The sequence below is a fragment of the Heliangelus exortis genome, chromosome 6 (genome assembly GCF_036169615.1).
Source record: "Heliangelus exortis chromosome 6, bHelExo1.hap1, whole genome shotgun sequence".
NCBI classification, from domain to species: Eukaryota; Metazoa; Chordata; class Aves; order Apodiformes; family Trochilidae; genus Heliangelus; species Heliangelus exortis.
In genome coordinates, this window is record NC_092427.1 from 25,955,698 (window position 1) to 25,980,335 (window position 24,638).

The 24,638-nt window shown below is 38.6% G+C and overlaps 1 protein-coding gene across 2 annotated transcripts in view; it reads left to right on the top strand.

The window, feature by feature from the left end:
* The window catches only part of SP3 (Sp3 transcription factor), a 42,748-nt gene that overhangs the window by 7,324 nt on the left and 10,786 nt on the right, over nt 1-24,638 (top strand). The window contains exons 3-6 of one of the 2 annotated variants that reach the window (XM_071747320.1): nt 18-131; nt 9,315-9,405; nt 9,511-10,677; nt 23,507-23,699. In XM_071747320.1, coding sequence (XP_071603421.1) covers nt 18-131; nt 9,315-9,405; nt 9,511-10,677; nt 23,507-23,699 — 1,565 coding nt within the window. Of the gene's footprint in view, nt 1-17; nt 132-9,314; nt 10,678-23,506; nt 23,700-24,638 lie in introns of both variants that reach the window. The other variant, XM_071747318.1, reaches the window with a different exon arrangement.

A 24,638-nucleotide genomic window follows, 5' to 3' on the forward strand; every position in this document is an offset into this window, starting at 1 on the left:
CCGCCCATTGTGGGTAGGACGCTCAGCCGTCACCGCTCGCTCTGCTGGCGGCCACCTGCAGCAAGATCGGCCCGCCGTCGCCGGAGGAGGATGAGGCCGCCGCCGCCGCCGCCTCTCACTCTGCCGGAGCGGTGAGTGCCCGCCCCGCCGCTCTCGCACGGCCTGCCGGGGGGAGAGACAGCACAGCCAGCCCGCCCGCCCGGGGGGAGGGACGGGACACACGGCACTGCCCGCCCGGGGGGAGGGACGATAGCAGGGCCGACCTGCCAGGAGAGGGGTCCCCGGGCTCCCCTGCCTCTCCAGGAGGAGCCGGACTCCGGGGAGGAGCAGGGAGCCTCGCTCCCCCCTCCCCCGCCATTGGGAGCGGCGCCTTCATTTACTTTCAAAATCGGGGGGGAGGCGGGAAACCAACCTCCCCCGGCCCTGGCACCGGAGCGGCTCGCTCGGCACCCGGCGAGGCCGGGAGGCATCTCACCTCCACCTGAAAGCACCCCCGGCATCCTTTCCTTAGCTGTCAGCCTGGAACCGCGCACCCGGCCAGGAACACAAAATGAAGGCTGGCTGTAAGGAAGGATGTAGTTAGAAGTAAAATGGCTGTTTAGAAGCGAACGCGGTGGTGGAAGGCTGCATGCTTCCTGTATCGACGCGGTTTTTTCTAGATGCATTTATCATGCAGCCCCTCGTATTGCAAACTGAATTTCTGTCCTTATCTCTCTTGCGCTACCGGCTCTGAAAGGAGCCCTGATGACCTTGGGACCTTGCGTGATGAGATGGATCTTGCAGGCTAGAAATATATATTCGTGTTGGAGCTAGTTTAACCATGTCTATAAAAAAAGCCTAATGGAAACTTGTATGTTTCTTAATTGGTCTGGTTAAACTCCTTGGCATATGCTTATAAAGTTAAAAAACATGGGGTATTTTCAAATAACTAATATCTAAAAATATTGGTAGATTAAAAGGGAGTTCCAAAATACCATTTACAATGGCCTTAGGTTTTTTTGCCTTGATTCTTGGGAAATAGCACCATTTTTTTGTGTTTTTTGTTTTGTTTTGGATTGGTTTTTTTGTTTTGGCTTTGTTGTATGAAATGGCTTTTAAAACAAACAAAAGAAGCTCCTTGCTTTTAAAGAAAGTCTTGTTTTTTAAACTTGCTGTAGAACAACCTTGACTACAAATAATTGTACTGGTGGATGAAGTGGCTTTGGCAAGTTTTTGCAAGTGTCTGAATGTTAATGATAATGTTAAGTTCACAAATGCTCAAGTACTGCACTCTAAAATACTTCTCATCTGCACATTTCCGCTTACTTTACTTAAAAGGAAGCTGCAGCAAAGTAGTTGTCTGAGGTCATGCAGCAGGTTGTAGACTTGTGATGGAGCTTGAAAATACATTAAGATTCTTAATATAGAGACACCTTTCAGGTGTCATTTTTGCTGAGCCTGTGTATATCCTTAAGCAGTACACTTCTAAAAATCTTTCTAGACATAAAGTGCCTGATATCTCTAAAATCTGTTTCATAATACAGATGCATGCAGTGCTGGAAAGTGGAGTACACACTGAAAAATGAATGATGCTTAAATGGTAGCCTGCTTTCCTATAGCCACTTCAAGGTTGTTTGCATTTTAAAGCTGGAATTGTGCATCTTGAGGATGGATTGGTTGCTCAGCATGAGCAGTGCAAGGTCTGCTGAGGTACCAGAGTGCTAGTACAGGACAAATGGTTCCTGGTAACTCAAAATGAGCAAAGTGGTTTTGAAATAGTAATACATTATTCCTATTGTTCATCTGTTGTTACATTTATGAATGAGAGGGCTTTTTAAGGCAAGGCAAAAGCAATTAAAGACAAGCTAACATTTTAGTTAAAACTAAATATGAATATAAAATCGCTCACTACTTTTCATACATGCAGATAGACCCCCTCATACATATCTGCTGTGAGTTAGGTTATAGCATTCTGGTAGTTTTTACACTCTTACAACATAGATCTTCAGTGGAGAATATTTTGTGTGGAAACTACATATAAGTTGGAGGAGATACAGTAGCTGAACTAGACACTGGAGTTAATTAAGATGACCTTAATAGCAGAGGAGGGATTAATGTCTGGGAAATACATTCCTTGTGAAAAACAGAATGCTGAAAGAGTATTAGTGCAATAATTTTTTTTTCCTGTAATTGTAATTTATTGGGCAGGCGAAGGAGGGTAGAAGAAAGAAGGAGGGGCTAAAAAGGCTTAAATTGTAGGTACCTCATAACTCTTCGGGAAAACAAAATCTTTGTGCATGGACACACACATATTCTCTTCCTGGGGTTTGTGACGTTCATCCCTTTCCCTCGTGTGTGGAGGAATTTGTTATGTTGACGTCTGTGTGTTAGTGCTGGTGCCAATGTAGTGATGGGGAGGCAGAGCTTTCCCAGTTTCTTGTGTGCCCATACTGCAGTTCTGGCTGCTGAATGTCTGGTAGAGCTCTCAAGCCGTATAAATGGGCAGTAGAAGTTAAACTAGCAGTTTCTTTTTAGAAGCATTTGAAGAGCTTGCATATATGAGGAGAGTGGTGCTGTGTTTTGGGGGTTATTTTGTTAATGTTTTATTGACATTCACTTGGTAGGAACTGGCAGGCCTGAAGCCAGCATGCTAGGCTATTATTGCAGTGTTTTCCTGGCTGAAATGGTATGCTGCAGCTGCTCCCAAGAGACCAGGAGTATGATTTAAGAGCAACAGCAGCAACAAAACTCCCATGGAAATGCAGAGAATATTGCATGTCTGGGATTTGGAGGAAGAGCTGGGGCAAATGTGATTGTGTTTGCTGTAATCTTGTTTGTCCTGCTTTTAGCCCAGGACTTGGATCAAGTGACCTTCAGATGTCCTTTGCAATTGAAATTATTCCAGTGGACGCTACTTTTATGCCATTGAAAGGATTAGTGTGGAAATAAAAAGACTAATGAACATGGCAACTGCTTGGTATGGAGTGGAAGTGAAGAATGGTGACAGAACTAAACTCTACCCTCTTCTCCCTTCCATACTGTCAATGAACTGGGCAGGCTGTCTCAAGTCCACGAGGTTTTCAGCTTGGCCTCAGATTCTGGTTAGAGTTATATTAACTTTCAGGTGACAAAATGCTATCAGGCTTTACTGCTAATCTCATCTTTGTGTATTGATGGAGACTGCAGCCTCTCAAGCTTAGGCTTTGACATTGGTTTATTCCAGTGATCATCTGATACCAGTGCTTTGTGTTTTGCCTGCTGGTGTTCGGTTTTAGTGTAGGTGGCCTTCAGTTTGTGGCTTCCTTACCTGAGAATCTTCTCCTCAGTTGCCATACTGCTGCGTCCATGCTTGGTTCAAATGCTTGCTGTGGAAACTTCCCCTCAAATATTGCTGCCTGCTGGTATGCATGAAAGCCTTGCTGGTTTGTATGTGCCTGATCTAGAACGACAGCTCGTGTTTTGATGTCTCTGGATGTCTTTCCATCTCTTGGGAATTAAAGGGCTAAGAAGTTTTAATTTGGATCTTGCTTTTTCACTGTTTATCGTTGACTAATGATTCTGCTTTAAGCTTTCATATTTAGGATCCTTGTTCATTTAGTTATAAATTCACTAGTTTAATTGCAGATTAAACACTGACAAATGTTTTAGTATTAGGTAGAAAAGCAAAGCAAAGCGGAAGGTGCCATGATGCGTAGGGGAGAATGCAGAAGAGGAAACATTGTAAAATTTAACAAAGTCTTTGTGTGGTTGTTACCCAATCAGATGCTTAAGAAGCTACAAAGTTGAGATGATAACCAGTTATTTATGTTCTCTTTCTTTATTGCAGCACAAAGCTAAAGACACTTTTGAACTAGCACAGTGCAAGGGCTATTCTCATGGTTGTGTTGGGCATGGCTGGAGTGTGTGAGGATACTGTGGAAGGCTGATGGGAGTGCAGGGAGGGAGAACTGGGAGGTGGGTGAATTGAGAAAAGTGGCATGCTGGCTGAGAAAGCTGTTGGCTCTGACAGCTGCCAGAGAATGGGAGCTGTCAGAGATGACTGCCCCAATTGTGGTATGTAGTTGCATCTAGTGCATTGCAGGCTAATTCTTCAGTCATTAAAAAAAAATAGTAAGCAGGAAGGAATGATTTATTTGTGTTGCTTACCAAGCAAAGAAACATTGTGGAAAACATTTGGAGAGGTTAGTAATTAGCAATGTGGGGAAGATGAATATAGTTTCTCTGCTGTAGACAAAGCATTTTTTGTATCTTTTACAAATAAAGGTTGGAGTGTTATAAGACTGGTTAGGCATATCTTGAACTGTAGAATTGAGTGTCATTGTTTTGCAGAACTTAATGAAAATATGCTGGTTTTTGGTTTTTTTTTTTTTTTTTCCTTCAAGGTTATTTTAAGGTTATTCTCGCCCCCCCCCCCCCCCCCCCCCCTCGGGTTATTTTCAAGGTTATTCGTCCCATTGCAATTCCAAAGATCAAATTGAGGCCTTTGGTAGAGCTTTCTGCAATTGAACATCTGCTTGAGTTAAAGACACCAGGAAAATGAACCATTAAATGAAAAATTCTAGTTTGGTCTGCAGTTATATAGAAATTAATATACATACATAGATGAATAATTAATAAACAAGTGAAGTTACTTACAATCTGGTTAAAAATGCTTCCTTGTTTGCATGTCTCATTCCTTAATACTGCAGCTTTCTTGTTTCTACTAATGGCAGGGATATTGTACTGTCTTAATTTAGATAGGTTCTGAAGTTTTGCTGATGAAAAAGAAGCTGCTGACACTTTGGATCTAGTTGTCCCATCTCAAGCAAAAAGATATAGATTTTTCTTAAATGAGACACAATCAAGTGTTAAATATGTTTCACCAGATTGAAATTGTCTTTTAAAATAACATTTTAAGCAGCCCCAGATGATTCTTTCTTTCCCTGAAACATTCTTTGATTTGCTAAACTTTTGATTTGGGCAAAGTTATTTCTCTGAATTGAGTGGCTTCATTGGCAGAGGTCTGAAACATGGAACAGAATTAATGTGACTTAACAAGCAGCTTTGTGTCAGCTGAACCACAGTGACTGATGTTGAACATGTTTTGAACCTATGGCAAATACAAGATAGAATGTATTAGCTCATACCTTAATGAAAGAGTTGAAGTAAGTCCATTTTATCGTATTTGTAATGACCTAAGAATGCACATATAGTTTACTGTAGCTTGGTAAACACATGCTATTAATCTCATGCATTATAGCCCTAACTCTTTCATAAAACAACAATTTGAATGAGGCAGTGGCCAGTCTTGTTCATTAGGTATGTGATATTTTTTTAAAATGTTTCAGAGCTCGTGACTCATTATCTGTCCACATCTGCTCATTTTGCTGATCCTTTTGCTCCAGTACTAAATGGGGCAAAAGTGACTTTCTGAAAAGTGCAGCAAAAAGCAGTCCACAGTAGACTGACACAGATAAATGTTTGGTAGTTCTTTAGCAATAAAATACTGAATGCTGGTGGTGTGTGTCCAGTTGATCACAACTGACATGCTGAAATGCAGGTGTCTACAACATATACCTGTTCTTAATAGGATGTTTCTGCCCTTTCTGGTTTTACTTTGTGAAGACTGTTACTGTTTTTTTTTTCAACACAAATCCTGTCCCTCAACATAGTTTAGATCAGTTTTATTTTATCTTCTGTATGTGTTTATCTTGTGTCCTTCCACATTTGATTTACTCCTGTTTTAATTTTCTCTAAACAAATTGAAGAAGCAGTTAAACTTTCATTTATTGTGAGCCCTCATTCTTCAGTGGTGAAAATTTCATCCTCTCTTTATTTTATCCACTGGAAATCATACAACACTTGGTAAAGAATCAAAATGCAGGCTCAACAGTGGTTGTTGCTTTCACTTCTTGGTGGTACTTGACCTTTCATCAGGTGGACATATCATTTGATTTTAATTCTTCCTGTGCCTTGTGCCAGCTACACTTTTTGCCTTGACTCTGTCTCTCTTGGTTTCTGACACTGCTTCCAGTGAGCTCCCCTTTGCTTCCTGTTCTCTCCTCCTGGGCCAAGTAGAGGTAATGCTGAACTTTCCTCGGATCTTTGCCCCTTCCTCTTTCCTGCACCCACCCAGCCTTGTCTTAAAGGAGCAGCTTCTAAATAACCGCTCTTATCAGTGGATAAATAAAAGAACTGTTGCTCTATCTCTGCCAATGAGTGTTTCTCACGGATGGCTGAGACAGTAAATAGACTCTGGCCTGTTAGGACTGTGCTGGTAAAGATCACTGTGCAGGTAGACTGTAGATTGCTGCTCATACATCAGTGGTAGAACTTTGAGTTACAATGCTTAATGGCTTGAGGATGTAATGATAAGTTACTACACTTTTTAGTAGAAAAAGGAATCCAAAAAATGCCCTACTAGCTCAGCAGACTTTGAGAAAACAGGTTGATATCCAGTTAAGGTTAGAGATGATCCTTAAATATTCTTTTGCCACACAGGGTTTTTTTTATGCTTTAATACTAGTAATTTTGATAGCTGCCAGATAGTTTCCAGAAAGCCTCACCCTCTTTTTGCCCCTCCCTCCTCATGATTCATCTGGTAGTGTCTGATATAGCCAGCTGTAAGAGCAACATATGAATAACAAGCATTTCATGTATTATGTCTAGCAATAACTTTAGATCCATATGCATGACTACCCTGATTTTCTCCATGGACTGACAAGTGCATCTACTCAGAGTAGCTCTATTGAGCTAAAACCCTTAAAGAGCAGGATGTGAAGAAAGGTTTGACTAGGTCATGAAAAGGTGAGGAGAGGTATGTGCCCAACATGAGAAGGGAAAAGGCAATCAACATATATTTGGGGAGAGGAATAACATAGGTCACTTACATATCATGAAGTAAGACAGGTTCTCTTTGAGCTATTTCTGTGGAGGATAGTAATTTATATTACATATAAGTCAACATAGACATACTATTTATTGCATAATGGGTCAGTCTAGTTACAGCCTAAACATTCAACATTTGCTTGTACATAGTCTTCATTCAGTTAGCAATTGCATCACACTTGCAATGGTTCACAGAATCACAGAATTGTCATGGTTGGAAAGGACCTCTAAGGTAACTGTGTCCAGCTGTCAAACCAGAAGTAAACCACCGTGCCTGCTATAGCATGTCCTGAAGTGCCACATCTGCACAGGTTTCTCTCTTGTTCTAACAGTATCAGCACATTATACCATACATTTTTTATAATGATGCACATTGAACATACAACTTTTTTTTTTTCTTTGGGTAATTTCTGATACTTGCCTATGATTTTTATGGGTCTTTTGATACTTCATAAAACCTTCAGTTTATAAGTATTTATGTGCTAGTGAACTGAGTAGTTATGAACTTTACTAGCAACATTTCAGCAACTGGTACCTATAATGTGGCAGCAGAGGCAAATGACATTTTGCATTTTCTAAATAAGATGGTGTAATATGGAATATTCCACAATTTTTATTCTAATCCCATAAATTATAAACTTGAAAGACTAAAGGATTTAAATGTTTTCTTTAAATAAAAGGCTAATAATTTTAAGAGGAAAAGAGAAGAGTAAAATGGAATTAGCATTACTCCTTAAAATTAATTCTGTTCTGGTGATGCTGTATCTGGTCGGGGATAAGAATATAGGGGATAAAAAAGAATATGGGGATAAAAAAAGCCCCTGAAAAATTATATATATCCTTGAGGCAAAAGAAGGCTAGAATTCTGTTATTTGCAATAGTTATTTGTACTGCTCTTCAGGAATTTAGAGCAAAGAGGTGTGTTTTCTTATTGGAAATGAAGCTTGACAAGCACACAAAACTATTTTTGTAAATAAGTACTTAAGCTTAATTTGAGTATATTACTTGCACATTTAAGCACTGTAGTGTAGCAGCTCTTAGTAAGACAAGGAAGTGAAACTAGCAAAGTCCTAGCCTTCACTGTGGACTAAATTCACTCAGATGCATGCTGCAGGATGCAGATGCAGGCTGGCTAAGTCTTAATGCTATGCTAGAGAAGAATAAGTTGTGTGCTGTATTTTGCATACCCAGGTTTTATTCTAAAGGAAGTCAGAGTGCAGCATCAGGAGGAAGCTGTGGTGTGTTCTGGTAACTTCCCTACCAGGAGTGATCACAGGATCAATGCAGAAGGGCAGGATAGAGCTTTTCTTTGTGTCCTGTGGACTTAGCCAAAGAGACAAAATTTGTTTCACAGAGCTGAACAAGTTGTAAGACAAGTTATTTACTGCTAAATATCAATGGATTCCATTGGTTTACTGTAGTGCTGTAAAGCAGATAAGGAGAAACATCACTACAACTCTTTTAGATTGATGATTATTTACAATACAAGTTGGTTGACTACACAAATGTGTGCTAAGTGCTGCAGGATGTTAAATTTGGTTCTTAATACTCTTCTGAAAAAGCTTGCTTTGGTAAAGACAGGTAAGTGCCATTTACCTTTTCTTTACTGAGTAAGAAACAAAAGCATACTACATCAGTCCTTAAGTTCTTTAATCTTTCACCCTTGGGGGGCCCTGTTCTGAAACACTCATCTTTTCTATTGTTCCAACTTAACGAAGATAGATTTTTAATTTTGTTTTTAATCCTTCCCAACAGATACCTATGACTAATCCAACTGTGATTTCAATGTAAAAATCCTTATTGTAGAGGCCTTATTTTCTAGTGAAACAGTAACTCATACAAGCTTATAAATACTAGGACTTTGTAACTTAAACTGAGGCTATCTAGTCTGTTCAACCATGTGACTAAGTCACCTCTTAACTCTCCATAGCAGTGAAAGTCACAACATGCACATCTATGCCATATAAACTTGGAGTCAAAAGGCAGTGGTGCTCCAGGAGATAGAGGTGACACTGGCTGCGTGGCATTTCATCCATTTCTTAGCAATAGGTACCAGGCCAGGTAAAGGAGACAGCTGAGTCCCAGGGTAGCCTGGTGATGACAGCTCCAGCAGCCCCTGCCAGCTCCTTTCTTTCCACAGCCAAGGATTTGGTTGACCCAGCAGCCCCTACACCAGAATAGCCATGCTGCTATCACTTGACATAGCCCTGGCACAGGAGTTGCATTTGACCTGCTTGCAAGCCACATGCAGCTTGTGAACCACAGGTTGGTTTTCCTGGCCTAGGCATTCCCTCACTTATAAAATCTATATTTTGTATTTCTAATCCAGTTGCTGTTCATATAGGCTGCACTTGCATGTTTTCCAGTTGTGTATCAATCTCTAGTATTGAATTGTATGGATGTTCTAGCATATGTCTGTATGTCTCGTGTTAATTTAATTTTTTGTTCTTTTTTTTCTTTTTATTCAGACAGGAGATTTGGCTTCTGTGCAATTAACAGGAACCCCAAATAGATGGGAGGTCTTGTCTGCAGCTCCTACCACTATAAAGGATGAAGCTGGTAATATAGTACAGATTCCAGGTGCTGCCACAGTAACTTCAAGTGGGCAGTATGTTCTTCCTATTCAGAGTTTGCAAAATCAACAAATCTTTTCTGTTGCACCAGGATCAGATTCGTCGAATGGTACCGTGTCTAACGTACAGTACCAAGTAATACCCCAGATCCAGACAGCGGATGGTCAACAGGTTCAGCTTGGCTTTGCAGCCTCTTCTGATAATAGCAGTATAAATCAAGAAACTGGTCAAATTCAGATCATTCCCGGCTCTAATCAAACCATCATTGCATCTGGAACACCTTCGACTAATATTCAGAATATTTTATCACAGTCTGGCCAAGTCCAGGTTCAGGGAGTTGCAATTGGTGGTTCGTCTTTTCCTGGCCAAGCACAAGTAGTTGCTAACGTCCCTCTTGGACTGCCAGGAAATATTACTTTTGTACCCATAAATAGTGTTGATCTAGATTCTCTGGGACTTGGAAGTGGTTCTCAAACCATGACAGCAGGCATTAATGCAGATGGGCACTTGATAAATACTGGACAGGCCATGGATAGTTCAGATAATTCTGAACGGACTGGTGAGCAAGTTTCTCCTGAAATTACAGAAACCGCCACTGATAATGACTTATTTGTGCCAACATCATCTTCATCACAATTGCCCGTTACCATAGACAGTTCAAGTATATTGGAACAAAATGCAAACAACTTGACCACAACTAGTGGTCAAGTTCACAGTTCTGATCTTCAGGGAAATTACATCCAGACGTCAGTCTCTGATGACACGCAGGCTCAGAATATTCAGGTCTCCACAGCACAGCCAATTGTACAACACATACAGCTCCAAGAGTCTCAGCAGCCAACCAGTCAAGCCCAGATTGTACAAGGTATTGCGCAACAGACAATCCATGGTGTGCAAGCAAGTCAAAGTATATCTCAACAGGCTCTTCAAAATCTTCAACTGCAGCTGAATCCTGGAACTTTTTTAATTCAGGCACAAACAGTGACCCCTTCTGGGCAGATAACATGGCAGACATTTCAAGTGCAAGGAGTTCAGAACTTGCAGAACTTGCAAATTCAAAATGCACCTGGTCAACAAATAACTCTAACCCCTGTGCAGACTCTCACTCTTGGTCAAGTTGCAGCAGGTGGGGCGTTGACATCAACTCCAGTTAGTCTAAGCACTGCTCAATTGCCAAATCTACAGACAGTTACAGTAAACTCTATAGATTCTGCTGGTATTCAGCTGCATCAAGGAGAAAATGCTGGCAGTCCCGCAGGTATTTATTTTACTCTTTTTGCAGAAAAGTGTTTTTAAATTACTGCATGTGGTTGGTTTGAGTGGTGATAAACATAACATTATTGTCTTGTTGTGGAAGCTTGCAAAATGCAGTGGGATAAAAACATAGTGATGATAAATTTTATGTGAAAACACTGTTTTGCTTGAAACAAATGCTGTAATGGTATAGTCCCACCTCACTTCTTTATAGTATAAGCTCCCGTAACTCCCAACTGGTCATTTTAGGTAACAGCACTTCTAAGACAGTGTTTATTGATGAGTCTCAACCATGCAGAAGATCTGCATACTAAATTGTGGAGGGGGAAATCTATCACCTACCGCTCTTATAAGTGTCGTTGGCATAACCCATTCTTCTCATTCCTGAATAGATGAAGTTTTCTTGGAAAATACAGATTTTTCTGTTGATACCATTTTTTTTCCCCTGAAAATTTTCAGACCCCTGAGGTGCTGTTATTGATCCACTGTTTTGTTAAATTTGTTTCCCACTGATTTAATATCAGTGTAAGTACAATGTTGCAGGACTTATGTAAGCAGAAGTGAAATAAGCATGTAAATATCAAAATGGAGACTGTGTTTAAGAATGCATGTGAATTTCCAGTACTACTTATTAGCATTATGTTTCATAATGTATAATTATAAGTGATAAGTTTCTCTGTGAGCAGAGAGGAGAGGCAATTTTCTTAAAGCAGGTATTACTTAATATAAGAAAAAATAAACATGCCTGCTTATTTTTGGTAAATTTGATAAAGTGAATTCCAAATTCCAGGATGTAGCTACCTAAAAGAAAGAATAAGAGATTACTGAAGTTCCAGACAATTTGCTGTATCAGAAGCCATTTAATGTTCTCATTGTGGGGTTTTACCTGGGCTAGTTATGAGGTGCAGAGCTGAGTGGTAATTTTTGAGGGAACTGCTGCACAAAACAGCTTGGGAATTGCCATTTTGCTATAATCATGTGATTCTAGGCTTTGGTTCATTAAGATACTGAAGCATAAATGTTAAGTAAAACATAAATGTTTTGTGTTGTATCTCTATTTAAGCATGTGACAAGTAGAAAATGTTAAGTAAAAAGTGCTTGGTGGAGCTCCTGAACTGGGCTTGTTTCAAAAGCCTACTGATATATATATATATGCTTTTCTAGCTATAGATACTGGTATAGACTATATAAGAAAGTTTGCTTTCTCTTTGGAATCTAAAATTTAAATTTAAAATTATAAGTTGGGATGTTTTTCTTGTTCTTTTTGTTTTGGAAATGACTTCTATATTCTGGATTTACCATGGCAAAGTTACCCAGACCTTGATAGGCCTACTCTTCTTTGGCTTGTTGGCAGCAGCACCTCACAGATGAGTGTTCTGCTCACAGCATTTGCTCTTAGTGTGATCCTGATTCTTAATTTTTTCAGTGATCACAGGAAGTCTTGGTTGTTTCCATCATACCTTGTTACTTATGAGGACAGTAGGTATAGATACCAGTAACAAAAAGCATGCATCATGCTACTAATTGATAAATACAGTTAAACTCAGATGTCAGAATCTAACTCTTGGAAAAAGGGTCCCATGGCTAATATGAAGTACAACGAGGAAGACAATCTGAACTTCTGCAAGACCTTTGGCACAGTCCCCCACAATATCCTACTCACCAAGTTGGAGAGATATGGATTTGATGGGCGGACTGTTCAGGGGATAAGGAACTGGCTGGATGGTTGCATCCAGAGGGTGGTGGTCAATGGCTCAAAGTCCAAGTGGAGACCAGTGACAAGTGGTGTCCCTCAGGGTTCTGTACTGGGGACACTGTTTAATATTTTTATCAGCAATATAGACAGTGGGATTGAGTGCACCATCAGCAAGTTTGCAGATGACACCAAGCATGGTGGTGCTGTCAGTATGCCAGAGGGATGAGATGTCATCCAGAAGGACCTGGACAAACTGGAGAGGTCAGCCCAGGTGAACCTCAGGAGGTTCAACAAGACCAAGTATAGGGTCCTGCATCTGGGTCAGAACAATCCGCACTGTTAAATACAGGCTTGGGGATGAGGTGTTATAAAGCAGACCTGCAGAAAAGGACAAAAGCTGGACATGAGCCAGCAGTACTTGGTTGCAGCCCAGAAGGCCAGCCACATCCTGGGCTGCATCAAAAGAAGTGTGGCCAGCAGACTGGGAGAGGTGAGTATGCCACTTTGCTCTGGTAGGGCCTCACCTGGAGTATTGCATCCAGCTCTGGAGCCCTCAGGACGGGAAGGACATGGACCTAATGGAGCAGGTCCAGAGGAGGGCCACAAAAATAATCAAAGGGCTGGAACACCTCTCCTCTGAAGACAGGCTGAGGGTGCTGGGGTTGTTCAGCCTGGAGACAAGAAGGCTCTGGGGAGACCTTCCGGTATCTGAAGGGGGCCTACAGAAAGGCTGGGATGGAGATGGACTGTTTGCAAGGGACTGTAGTGACAGGACGAGGGGCAGTGGTTTTGAATTGGAGAAGAGTGGATTCAGATGGGATGTTAGGAAAAAATTCTTTACCATGAGGGCAGTAGAAAAATGGAACAGATTGCCCAGGGAAGTAGTTGAGGCCTCATCTCTGGAGATATTCAAGGTGGGGCTCAATGAGGCTCTGAGCAACCTGATATAGTTGAGGCTGTCCCTGCTTACTGCAGGGGGGTTGGACTAGATGACCTTTAGAGATTCCTTCCAACCCAAATTATTTTATGATTCTTTATTTATGAGATTTCTGTTTCATATAGGATATCATGTAGCTGACGTTATTGCTTGTGCAGTAATTTAGCAGAAACTTGAGAGGGAATATAGAAAGGTAAAGGAGGAAATGAAATAAAAAGTCAAATGAAAAGGAAGTTCAGCCTGTTGTGTGCTCTGTATATTAGTTTGTCTATTTACAGTCCTTGAGACTATTTCAGTTGTGGTTCATAATGAAATGCAAGTGAGTTCCATCAAACATTTCTTGATTGTATTTTCCTGTGAGGAATTTCACATGAGGAGGGAAGAGAGTAAGTCTGAGGAGTGTGATTAAATAGGCAGAAGCAGTAGATGAATAGAAGAAACTATTGCTTGAAGTGAATAGCTATAAACACCTGGTTATAGTAAAGATAGCATGGAGATTTATAGTGACATTTTCCTACTTGTCTAGGAATAGTAAATGGACTGGAAGATATTAAAACTGCCATCCCTTAAATTTGGGGAGAATTTAATTTGTCATTCCTTTATGTTACAAGAAACTCAATTTTCCAAAGTAACGATCAATATGAAACTGCTTCTAACAGAATCAGACTGAATTATCTTGATTGACCTTCAGTGTCTTTTCCATATGCATCTGTCATTTTGTCTATATTGATGTTGTCTGATATAGTGTTTTTCAGTCATGTTCCTACTCTCCTCATTTATAACCCCTTCCAACATGTTATGGCACTATCTCTGCAGGTTGAAGAATAAATATGTGCTTAAAAGTAGATAGCGAAATTATAAAAAATATTTTTGCAGTCAAAATATGTTGCTCTTCTGGTCTGCAAATGTGAAAAAACAGTTTAGTTTTACACTGAAAGAGGAAGGCATGAGAAAGGGAGAGCAGAATGAGAGAAGTTAAAGCTAAAGGGTGAGAGGCTCCTTGATTCTTATTTTCTTTAAACTACCAACAAGCTCTGGTGCAAGATAAGGTGTTCCCTCTATTTTCTTCCCTCATTCAGTATAATCCATTTCCTTCCATAACAAATACAGTTGGGGTGTATTTTCTGTTTGTGTATAGCAAACCTTTTCTAACTGATGCAAAAATACAAAGAAAATATTCCTAATCCTGAGTGAGAGATGTTTGGTAAGTGTAAGTAATATAAATAGCTCTGTAAGTGGTACGGCTGTGAAAGCTGTGGGCTAGATTTAAGATTTTGGTAGCTCCAGCCCGTTGTGTGAGAGGTGTTCTTCTAAGCCCTGCTTCTCAGGTAAGCAGCAGATGACACCTTCACTGTTCTTATGAATGTTCAAGAGAAAAAAATGTCTTTTCCTAGGTCTTACATGTTGTTTACATAATGGAAAGCCTTCACAACCCTAATACAAAGCTAGTGGCTCTGTCCAGTAAATGTACAGTTCTCTTTAAAACATGTCCAGTAATTATGCTTTTACCAAAATGTCCACGTTACCAGGCATACATGCACAGAAACTTTCATTGCACTGTACTTCTTCAGAAAAGTGTTGGCTGAGCTTTGTTTTCCTTAGAATGTTTATTAGAGCTCATAATCCTCCTCATTGTGCTTAGCGCTGTCTTGCAGTAGAGAAAGGAAGGATGTTGGTTAGTCATAGCTGAAACTTTCTTCAGCATTGCTTCTCAAAACAAAAAGCACTATCAAATAATATCTCCATGTTAAACACTTGCAAAGAGATACCCTTCTCACCTGGCTTTGGTCTTCTGGTCTTGAGAGGAGGTTAAATATAAGAAAGCTCTCTAGCAGTCTGCTCTATTTGTTGGCAGTTTATAATAAAGTACTACGTTGTATGTAACAAAAAGAGCTATTATGCTCACAGATCACATTACTCTTCAGCAACTTAACTGTTCAGGAGAGGTATTTATGTTCGTTAGCATGTTTATATATTTCTTCTTCAAACATTTAATATAAATCCACATTCCTTCTGGAAAAATACAGGGGACTGAAATGTACCAACTTGGTTTTCATGTTTTTTATCCTGTAAGTTTTGTCAGCTTGAAAGAATTTTTAAGATACTGTTTTTTGTTTTTTTTTCCATAAAGCCATTGTGCAGACATAATGACTTAACAATGTTAATCAAAATCTAATTGTAATAGTGTCTCAGCTAATAATTTTACAAAATCATAGTTTTCGATGGTTTGGTTCCTGAAAAAAAGCAATTTTACCAGGCTTAATTTTTTATAAGATGCTGGGTGCGGTTTTGGGTTGGGTTTTTTGTTTTTTTGGGTTTTTTTGATACTTTTGGCTGCTCCAGTAGCATCTGAAGAAACGAGTAAGTGACCTGAAAGCAAGTAGCACTGGCTTGAGAAGGGCCTTTCCCAGATACACTCAGAAGATTAATTTCTTTAAAAATAATTGGAATAAAATCAAAAGGATTCTTTTCAAGAGTTGACTCAAAGTGCTTCTGCAGAACTGGGGTCTTAATTTCTATGTCGTTCTTTTCAGCTCCTCCTCTGCAGGAATAGACACAGCTCCTTATGGACTTACTTGCCTCCTGCCATTGAACTTTACAGTCATGCCTGCTGATCACCCTGTACCAGCTGACAGAGAGTGGGAGTGGTTGGCTATTTGTGGTGGGGACTTCATTCCATTCCTGCCAGAACCTGCAGTGTTTATCATGCTGAAGTAATTTAGTTATTCTAAATTTGGCCAAAAAATTGGTAGACCATTTTCAAGATAAATCATTGCCCAAGCAACAAGTTATCTTTTGTCTGCTGGTATCTTGTGAGGTTTGGTGTAACACCTGTTAGGTAAAACAGTCTCAAACCCCCAAACAAAACTGAAGTGGAGTATTTACAGTTTTATTTCCAGGGATAGTTGTTGCAATGCTTTAATGCTTCCAGTAATGCAGAATGCTACTTAGAGCACAGCTTTCTTCTGGCATCTAGAATTTCTTTAAAGCTTCATCTGGTGTTCACAACTCAGGTTTTTATCATATATCAGCTCCAGTTTTTAACAGTTTTTGGTTTATTTTTAATAATTTTTATTGTTGCAGTTTTTCCTTTTAAGGCATTCTGTATACCAGCCTTTTGAGAGGAGGACATGGTGTTGAATCTGATTATTTAAAAAAAATCTTTTAAAATTCACAAGGTAAACTGAAGCAATGATGTTGAGTATTTTCATCTGACAACATCTGTTTTGGGCAATGTACATTTGAGACATTTACTTTCCAAGCTGTAAAATCAAAATAGCTAAAAAAAAAATAAAATAAAATTCCCCCACCGTTTTATTTTCAATATGAAAAATTAAATTGGGAACTCTGACAAATTCAAGTTATGGCAGGAATTAGAACGATTTATCTTGTGTAAACAAATAGTTTGCTCTCAACATGCTTAAATTATGTTCCTTATTTTCTCACCGTTTTTCAAAGGAAGGTAAATTGTGGAAGAATTAGGCCATCATGCTTGTATGTGTTGAACAATTTTGCTTATAAAAGCATATAGTAAATGATCTCATTTCACATGTAAGGAAGTTTGCATAACTTTAGTATCATTATTTTTTTAATGCAGTATGTAGTGCTGTGGAATAGTTTTGCATTTTTTTGTCAAATTCTTAAAAGGATAGACTTTTTCATCCTTACTCTGTGTTTGTACTTTTTATGCTTTTCTGCTCTGTGTTCTGAAATAGCTCAATCTCAGTCATTTTCTTGCACCCTGTGAGGTGCAACTTTGTTGCACATGTGTTACCCTTAAGTGAATATTCTGACATGTATACTTAGTGTCTGATAATGAAACCCAGATTCCCAAGGTTGAGCTGACTTACACTCAGGTATCTTCAGGACCTTGACAGAAGAATATATTATCGAGTTTCCAGCTACTCGTTCCATTTCATTTTTCAAATACCCTCTTTACAAGATACTCCTGAAGCAAAAGGAAAACTCTTTTACATCTGTGGGGATGTATAGCAAGTATTCATGAAGTGAAGGAGGCAAGAGATTTTATTTCCAATACTGATTCAAGTTAAAAAGAAGACTAGAAATTCATCTTCTCTCTTTGTGTAATCTCAGCACTTTAGGTCCATTGTTTCAGGTTCTGTGTAGTTTTCTTGCCTTTTGAACCTCCTGGCAGTATCACATACTTTGTTTCTGGTTTCTCAAGCTAACTTCTCAGTGCATCTGGCTCATAAAAAGCATTTGAAGTTCCTACCAAGGACAATGGCAGTCTTTTCATAATTCTAGGAATGCTCACCAGGATCCTAGTTGTGATTGCCTCCTTGAAGATAAGGTTGAATTGTAGATGTCTTTCACTGATTATAGAAGACCTGTTTTTTCAAAAGGCAGTAATTTTTAAGGACGAAAGGGAGAAAAAATACACATTGTCTGTGACATGTTCTCAGTATGTATCATACAGAAGTGCTAGTTTTCAGTTTGCATTTAAATTTTATGCCACTTTTTAATGCATGTATTCCACGGATGTTTTGTACTTTGTTTTTCTTAATCAAATTGTTTTACTCTATCCTAATAAGTCACTTGCTGTGCAGAGCTCTCAAGTATATTGAATCAACAACGGTGTGTCATCATTGATATAAAAAAAAAATTACTTGTGAATCTAATTGTTCTCATAGTCATATTTTGAGTAGCATTAATTCTTTCCCTGCTTCTTTGAGTCTTTGTTTACCCTTTTTCAGTACTATCACAGTGCTAGCTTGTTTCTTACTGTAACATTCACATTATCCAAGGCTTGCAGCATTAAAATTGCAGAGAGCTCTCCAGCCTTCTCTTAAAAATATTGAATGAAAAATATCCTAGTCTGTTGGTTTATTGTTTAGTTCAGTAGCTATTTTTATATCTTCTTGACTTACTATCAGTGGGAAGCTTTTCATTCTCATCTAGTGATAAAACCATGATTTGGTTTTACTTAAGTACAGAACAGAAATACTTAGTGAACATTTCTGCCTTCCTGAATTACTTTTGATAATCGTTGTTTGACCCTAGCAGCAGTCTTATACTCTTTTATGTAGCAATACTTATCCACACTCCTCACAGAATTATCTTTATCCTCCTGCCTTTATTACCTATTTCTGCAGTTCCTGATTTCTTCTGTATGGAACACGATCAACTCTTCTTCCCCCTTTCTAGTTATGCTCTCTTATATTTTCAACTATGAGAAAAAAAAATAAGGTCATGCAGCAGAGGCATTACTGTCCATAAGTATCTGAAATAGTGAGAATTTGTAGACAACACATCTCAAAGAACAGCAGTTAATGTAGGGGTAAGTAATTGTTCTTTGATGCAGAATTTGTGTTGTGGTAGCTCTGACTTAAGTACTTTCATAATTCAGATTTTGAAATAATTGGCTTAGAATAATGTGTAGGATCACTCAGAAATACAGTATATCGTGTTTCTTGTAAGAAAAAAGTATCTATACCTCTATTTTTAATAATTTTCCTGGTGCGCTTATTTATTCAGCACTGTGAGTTCCTGCTCTGAGACTTGTCTGAAATAGTTGTTTTCCTCAGAAACTCAAGATCTGATTTAGAATTACTGGAACTAGTTGACAGCCTTGTCTTCAGAGTGGATGTTCACATGTATTTCAAGGTGCCATTCTGTTGAATATCTTTTGTTACCTTGTAATTTATTACATGATGAAAATGCCTAAATGCACACTTAAGTTTTGGGGGGCAAACCAGAGTAGAAATCATTAACTCATTGAGTTTCCTGTCTGAAGGACTTGCACAGCTGGTCAACCAGCAGGGACAGTTTAATTTAAATACTTTAGGAACTTTAGCTTAGACAGGAATGAACAAGGCCAGTGCCTAAGAAATTTGAACATCTTTGTTAAAGTTTCCTCTCATCCAGAGATAAAAGCAAGTTGAGTTAAGATGCTGAGGGATGGGGGTTGTGCTGTAGAGAAAACTGAAAACCAAATTGATAATAGAAGATGAAAAGGAGATGGGAATTCACATCTGTTTTCTTGGGAGGGGTGGGAATAGGAAGCATCCATTTTTGAAAAATAAATGAATAGGCATGACTTATTACAAGATGTTGAAATTGCAGCCAGATTGTGACACTGAGAAAATTGGTGTGAAGGTAAGTGCAATGCTGCTGGAAAGCTGTTTTCAGTTGAAAGACTGTATTTCTGCTACTCAGATCAGGTATTTGGAAAGTTTATCTGAGTAAAAAGGCAGGGTGTCTTTCAGCATCTAGGGAAAGCAGCTAAACTAGAAGCCTATATTTTGGAGACAATTACAAGTAGTGCAGACAGTGCCTTTCTTTGACATTCTGCAGAGGCAGGTATAACAAAAAAATAAAGTTAGTTCTCAAATGCAACATTCTTGCAGTGAATCCTTTTCCTTCTCACTTCATCCCTGTTTCTGTGGCTGTTGGGTAAGCTAATCACAAATATAGAAAACAACTTTTTTTAAGTTCTAGTTGAAACAGACCAAGATGGAATGTGAAGCTTGACTGATGCACTCATCTGATACATGCTGAAGTAGGTTATGGCCTGGCTGTATCAGTGGGCAGCAGTAATTCTCTCCACACTATAGCTGGAATGTACTCAATAGTAGTTTTATCTGCATTTACATCTGCATAGCTTCATCCTGTCAGTTCAGTTATTCTTCTCTGAAACACTTTAAACAAATCTCTTAGTTATTGGTTTTATTTGCCAAATATGCTTAAACCTGCTCCATATTGTAGCCAGCTCTAAGTTTTCTATGACTATGAAACAAAAATTGTACACTAAGACCCCAATTTCCATCCTTTAGGGGAAGACAAAACTTAAATCAAATCTAGCTCACTGGATACGAAGAAGAATTTGAATAGAATATATGGCTTTCAGAATCTGTAGACTAAACCAGTATCTTCATCTGAATTTACCCTTCATACTTATTTACAAGTACTGGGTCTTGAACTTAATTAAGAAATAAGGACATACATGTACAGAAATTTGAAAGCATGGAAATAGAATAGCAGTGAAGAAGTGCAGAGTTGTTGGTATCTGTAGGTATTTGCATATTCTGTAGTTCCATTGCATTGGAGAAAACTAACTTTAGCTTTTACTCTTCTTTTTTTTACTGTTGTCTTAATTACAGTGACGCCCTCTTCTTCCCTGAAAATAATAACATTTTTTCCCTCGTCCGTTCTTTCAATAATGTAAAACCTATTTAGAGGGCAAGAGCCTCCTTGGCTCTAAGGGCCTTGTTAAGGCCATCAGATTCACTATGAGAGTTGATGCAATCTATTCTCACCTATCCTACATCCTGGAGAGGCCAGTGAACACTGTCTTTTTATACTTACTTTAATTTTGATTTATCTAGAGCATCCTATCTGTAAATTGCCAGTTTACATTGCACTTTTCTGTGTGCCTAGACCAGAAGATCGTCCTTCAGAAAAATACCTAAAGCAATAGCTACGCTTTCAGCCTTACTGAGATAGCCAGGGAAGCACAGCATAAAATTACAAACACAGTACTACTTTGACTTAATTTCAGTTTTGCTTTTTTTAAAAAAATAATACTATGAACTATTCTGTGTCGATGCAAATTGTTATTTTCTCCAGTAGTCTTAACTGTTAGATGAGTTTTGTCAGTCGCTCTTCTTTTGTACAAGTAATTTCTCCTCCATGGTAAAACTGTTATCACTCTTACCATGCTGCAGTAATGGAGGTAGTGAGGGACTGGAAATAGAGAGATACCAATGGAGAAAGTAGAAGGAACTCATGATGAAGGCTTGCCAAGTGGAACAAACATTCCAGGAGCTGAAGAAAGTCCTGGATACTAGCATACAGTAATAGGCAATCTGGATGTGTTTCTCTTGTTAGGTGTATCGTTAGAGTGTGACTTTGGGGTGTCAATATAGCATGAGAAATCATATGTTACATGGAAGGTTTGACTTCAGTAGTGAAGCTAGGTCTTGGGAGAACAGATCCATCCCCTAATTTGATCTATTCATCTTTGCTAGGACATGTTGATACCTCTTTTGAAGTATGTGTATGCCGAGCTAGTGGGATTCAGCTACTGATTTTACAAACTCTGTGTGCCAGTGTCTCAATTTAGTTAGATCATACTGAACTTTACCTTTTTAGTACTGTATTTTATTTTATGAACATTACTGGAATTCTTATTTTAAATAAAATCAGCACTTATACAATATACATTTGACTGGTGAAATAATTTTGAGAATGGTGCATAACAAATCCAGTCCTAAAGAAATGCTTGGAGTCTTGAGTCTTGGAGTCTTGCTTTGAGTCAGGCAGCCTTGCCATATTGCTGTATTTGAATTCCTACTGTGTGCCCAGCTGCAAAAGAGTACATCATGCTTTTGCCTTTTTCTAAAGTTGCTGTAAGTGAACATATTAGTATACCTACTAGTATCCAATATGAAGGATTAATCCTATAAACTCTTTGTATGTTGTATGGGGTTTAATTTTTGCTTATGTAAAATGAATTTTATATTTAACATGTATATACAGATTATTATGTATAATAAAATTTGATAGGTGAGTCTCAGAAAGTGACTTTGTAGGAAAGATAGTTTGGTGGCTAATACAGAAGACTAGAAGTCACCCCAGAGGTTTTCTAGGTCTTCACATGAAAGATACTTGTTATGTTGCTGTCTGAAGTTGTGAACTACTTACAATAACAGTGAAGCTCAGTGTTAAGTGACTTTAGGCAGTGCAGAAGTTTACTGGATTGCTGGCTGCTGGATTCCCACATTTCAGAGCCTGTCATATTCATGCAAACTGAGTTTCTAGTAATGGCTTTTGCAGCCAAACCAGATAAATATTCTAGGCTTCCCTGTTTCTGACCTGGAATTTTCTTCCCAGTGCTACGGTTTCCTAGGAAATTATTTTAACTTTATGGTTTACAGCACAGTTCCACAAATAGTTATACAGCTGCAAGTAAGAGGAAGGCAAACAGAGGTGTTGGAAAAGACTGGACTTATTAGCACCAAGCAAATTTTTGTGTAGCTACATCCTTTCTCTCTAAACAGATGAATGCAGGAGATGATTGGAAGGAAGACCAGGTGACTAAATGATAACTAAGTTAATTCTGCAGATGAAGTAGTCTCTTAAATACATCCAGAAATACAACACAGCTTTTAGTTTGAAGGGTTTGAAGCCTTCAACAAAAGAAAATAAAAATGAAGCATTGATGGTTTGCTTGAACAAGAGAAAACTGAATGAAAAGAAAGGGTTGAGGTATAGAAACTGTATATTTTTTAAATCCAGACTTAAGAGACTTTCATCTCATTGGGAATTGTGAGTAGTGTGTGAGGGGAAAAATGTTTCAATTAAAATGCAAATTAAAAAAAATCGTCGACGTTTCATAGTGTACTAGGATGTTGTAATTAGTTCTTGGAGTAGATTGAAAGAATGCTCTGTAGGATGAGGATAAACATACTTGCTGATGTCCATCCTATGAGGATAATTCATAAGGCTTTTTTGCATTCATGAAAGAACAAAAGCCTGTTCAAAAAACCAAAAAGCTCAAAAATGTTGAGGTGGTTCATGTGTTGCTTATCTCTCTTTAATGCTGAATAGTACTCTTCCTCAAATGTCTTCTCTGTGTGCAGTGGAAAAGGCATAAATTTAAGGTAGACAGGAAAAAACGGAACAATGCCATGATTTTTTTTGTTTTCCTTGGATATCTTGGTCTTTTTTAGGTCAAAGTTTTTTATTTAAATTCTTTCTTGTATTACTTTATGTACCACTGTGCATACTGGAAACTTCTAAAGATCACTGGGAAAGGCTGATTCTACTTCATACCACGCTAATTGAGAAATCTTGTCGAAACATAATGGGCGACTCAGGGTCATTTGAAACTTACATTTACTTTTTTTTTTTTTTTTTCAACTTCTGTCCAACCTCTTGTTCCTCAGTTTTCCCCATGTTCCAAGCCAGCAAAATCCTCCAGGCTGACAGCATTCCCTACCAAGAACAGTTCAAACTTAAACTTTTAATACTTTGTTATAGCTTGTCTTCAACTTTGAAATGTAAACTTTTAAAATCTGTTACAGGTTATAAGGGCACAGAAGCAATGTCGGTATGCACTAAAGGATGTTGACTTTTGACTGACATGGTGCTCTCAACAGTAAAAAGATTTGATCATTATGGTTTTCTTCTCTCTATTTAATGGGCTACTTATGGATCCGTGTTTGTTCTTTTCCTCAGATATTAGGATTAAAGAAGAGGAGCCTGATCCAGAAGAGTGGCAGCTCAGTGGTGATTCTACACTGAATACCAATGATCTAACACATTTGAGAGTACAGGTGGTAGATGAGGAAGGGGACCAACCACATCAAGAGGGAAAAAGACTGCGACGAGTCGCTTGCACATGTCCGAACTGCAAAGAGGGCGGTGGAAGGTATGGAATGTTCAGTGTCTTGTAACACATGTAGTGGTGAAAACAAATACTCAGTGAGGAGAAGAGGAGCCTTAGTTAACAGCCATTGTCCATAGTGAGAGAAATTAGAGGCTTACACAAAAGAGCTTATGCAGTAAAGAGCTGCCACCTTTATGTCTGGGCTTGTAGATGGTCACAGATTATTCCGTCCTTTGAATCCACTGAGATTAATTGGGAAAATCTGAAGTTAGATGCCATCCAGTACAAGTGAGGGGGATAGAACATTGCCCTAAATAATGCAAAAATGAAATATTTCGGAATATGCACATTCATGATTGGCTTCCTGTCATATGTCAAGGACTTGATTAAATCCTGTGTTACTGCATTTCCTCACTGATTGAGCATTTTTCCACAGTTTGATTGCTTTAGAGTGTTACAAAAATACAGTTATCCTGGTTTTCTTATTCATTGGTTTCCTAAGAAAAACAAACTTTTTATAATAACTACCAAATTTTGAATTGACTCAGTGTTTTCAGTCCAAGTTAGTGTAGATTTGGCTAACAGAGAGGTACTAAGTTCCATTTTGTATAAAACTTCAGGGCTGTTTATAAAGCCATGTTTTATTTTACTACATCTCATGAAAGTATTCTTTAGCATTTTGTTTTTATAAAGTTTTTATTCCAAAACACTTTAAAAAAATGTCAGTTATAGATATATGAGAGTAAGATAGGCTGCCTTTTACAAGTGAAAATATTTAGGTGTGTGTGTGCTTGATATAATTGTGTAAATTAGTGAGTTCTCTTTAAAGAACCTATTGGTGTTTTAGGGCTCTAAGGCTTATAAAGGTACTGACTGAATATGTCTTGTCCCACTCTTTTGTGGTTTTTTGCTGTATATTCCAGATACCTTCTTTGCAAGCCTGAAGAGGTAGTGTCTTAGGTAGCCATGCTGAGTAAATAT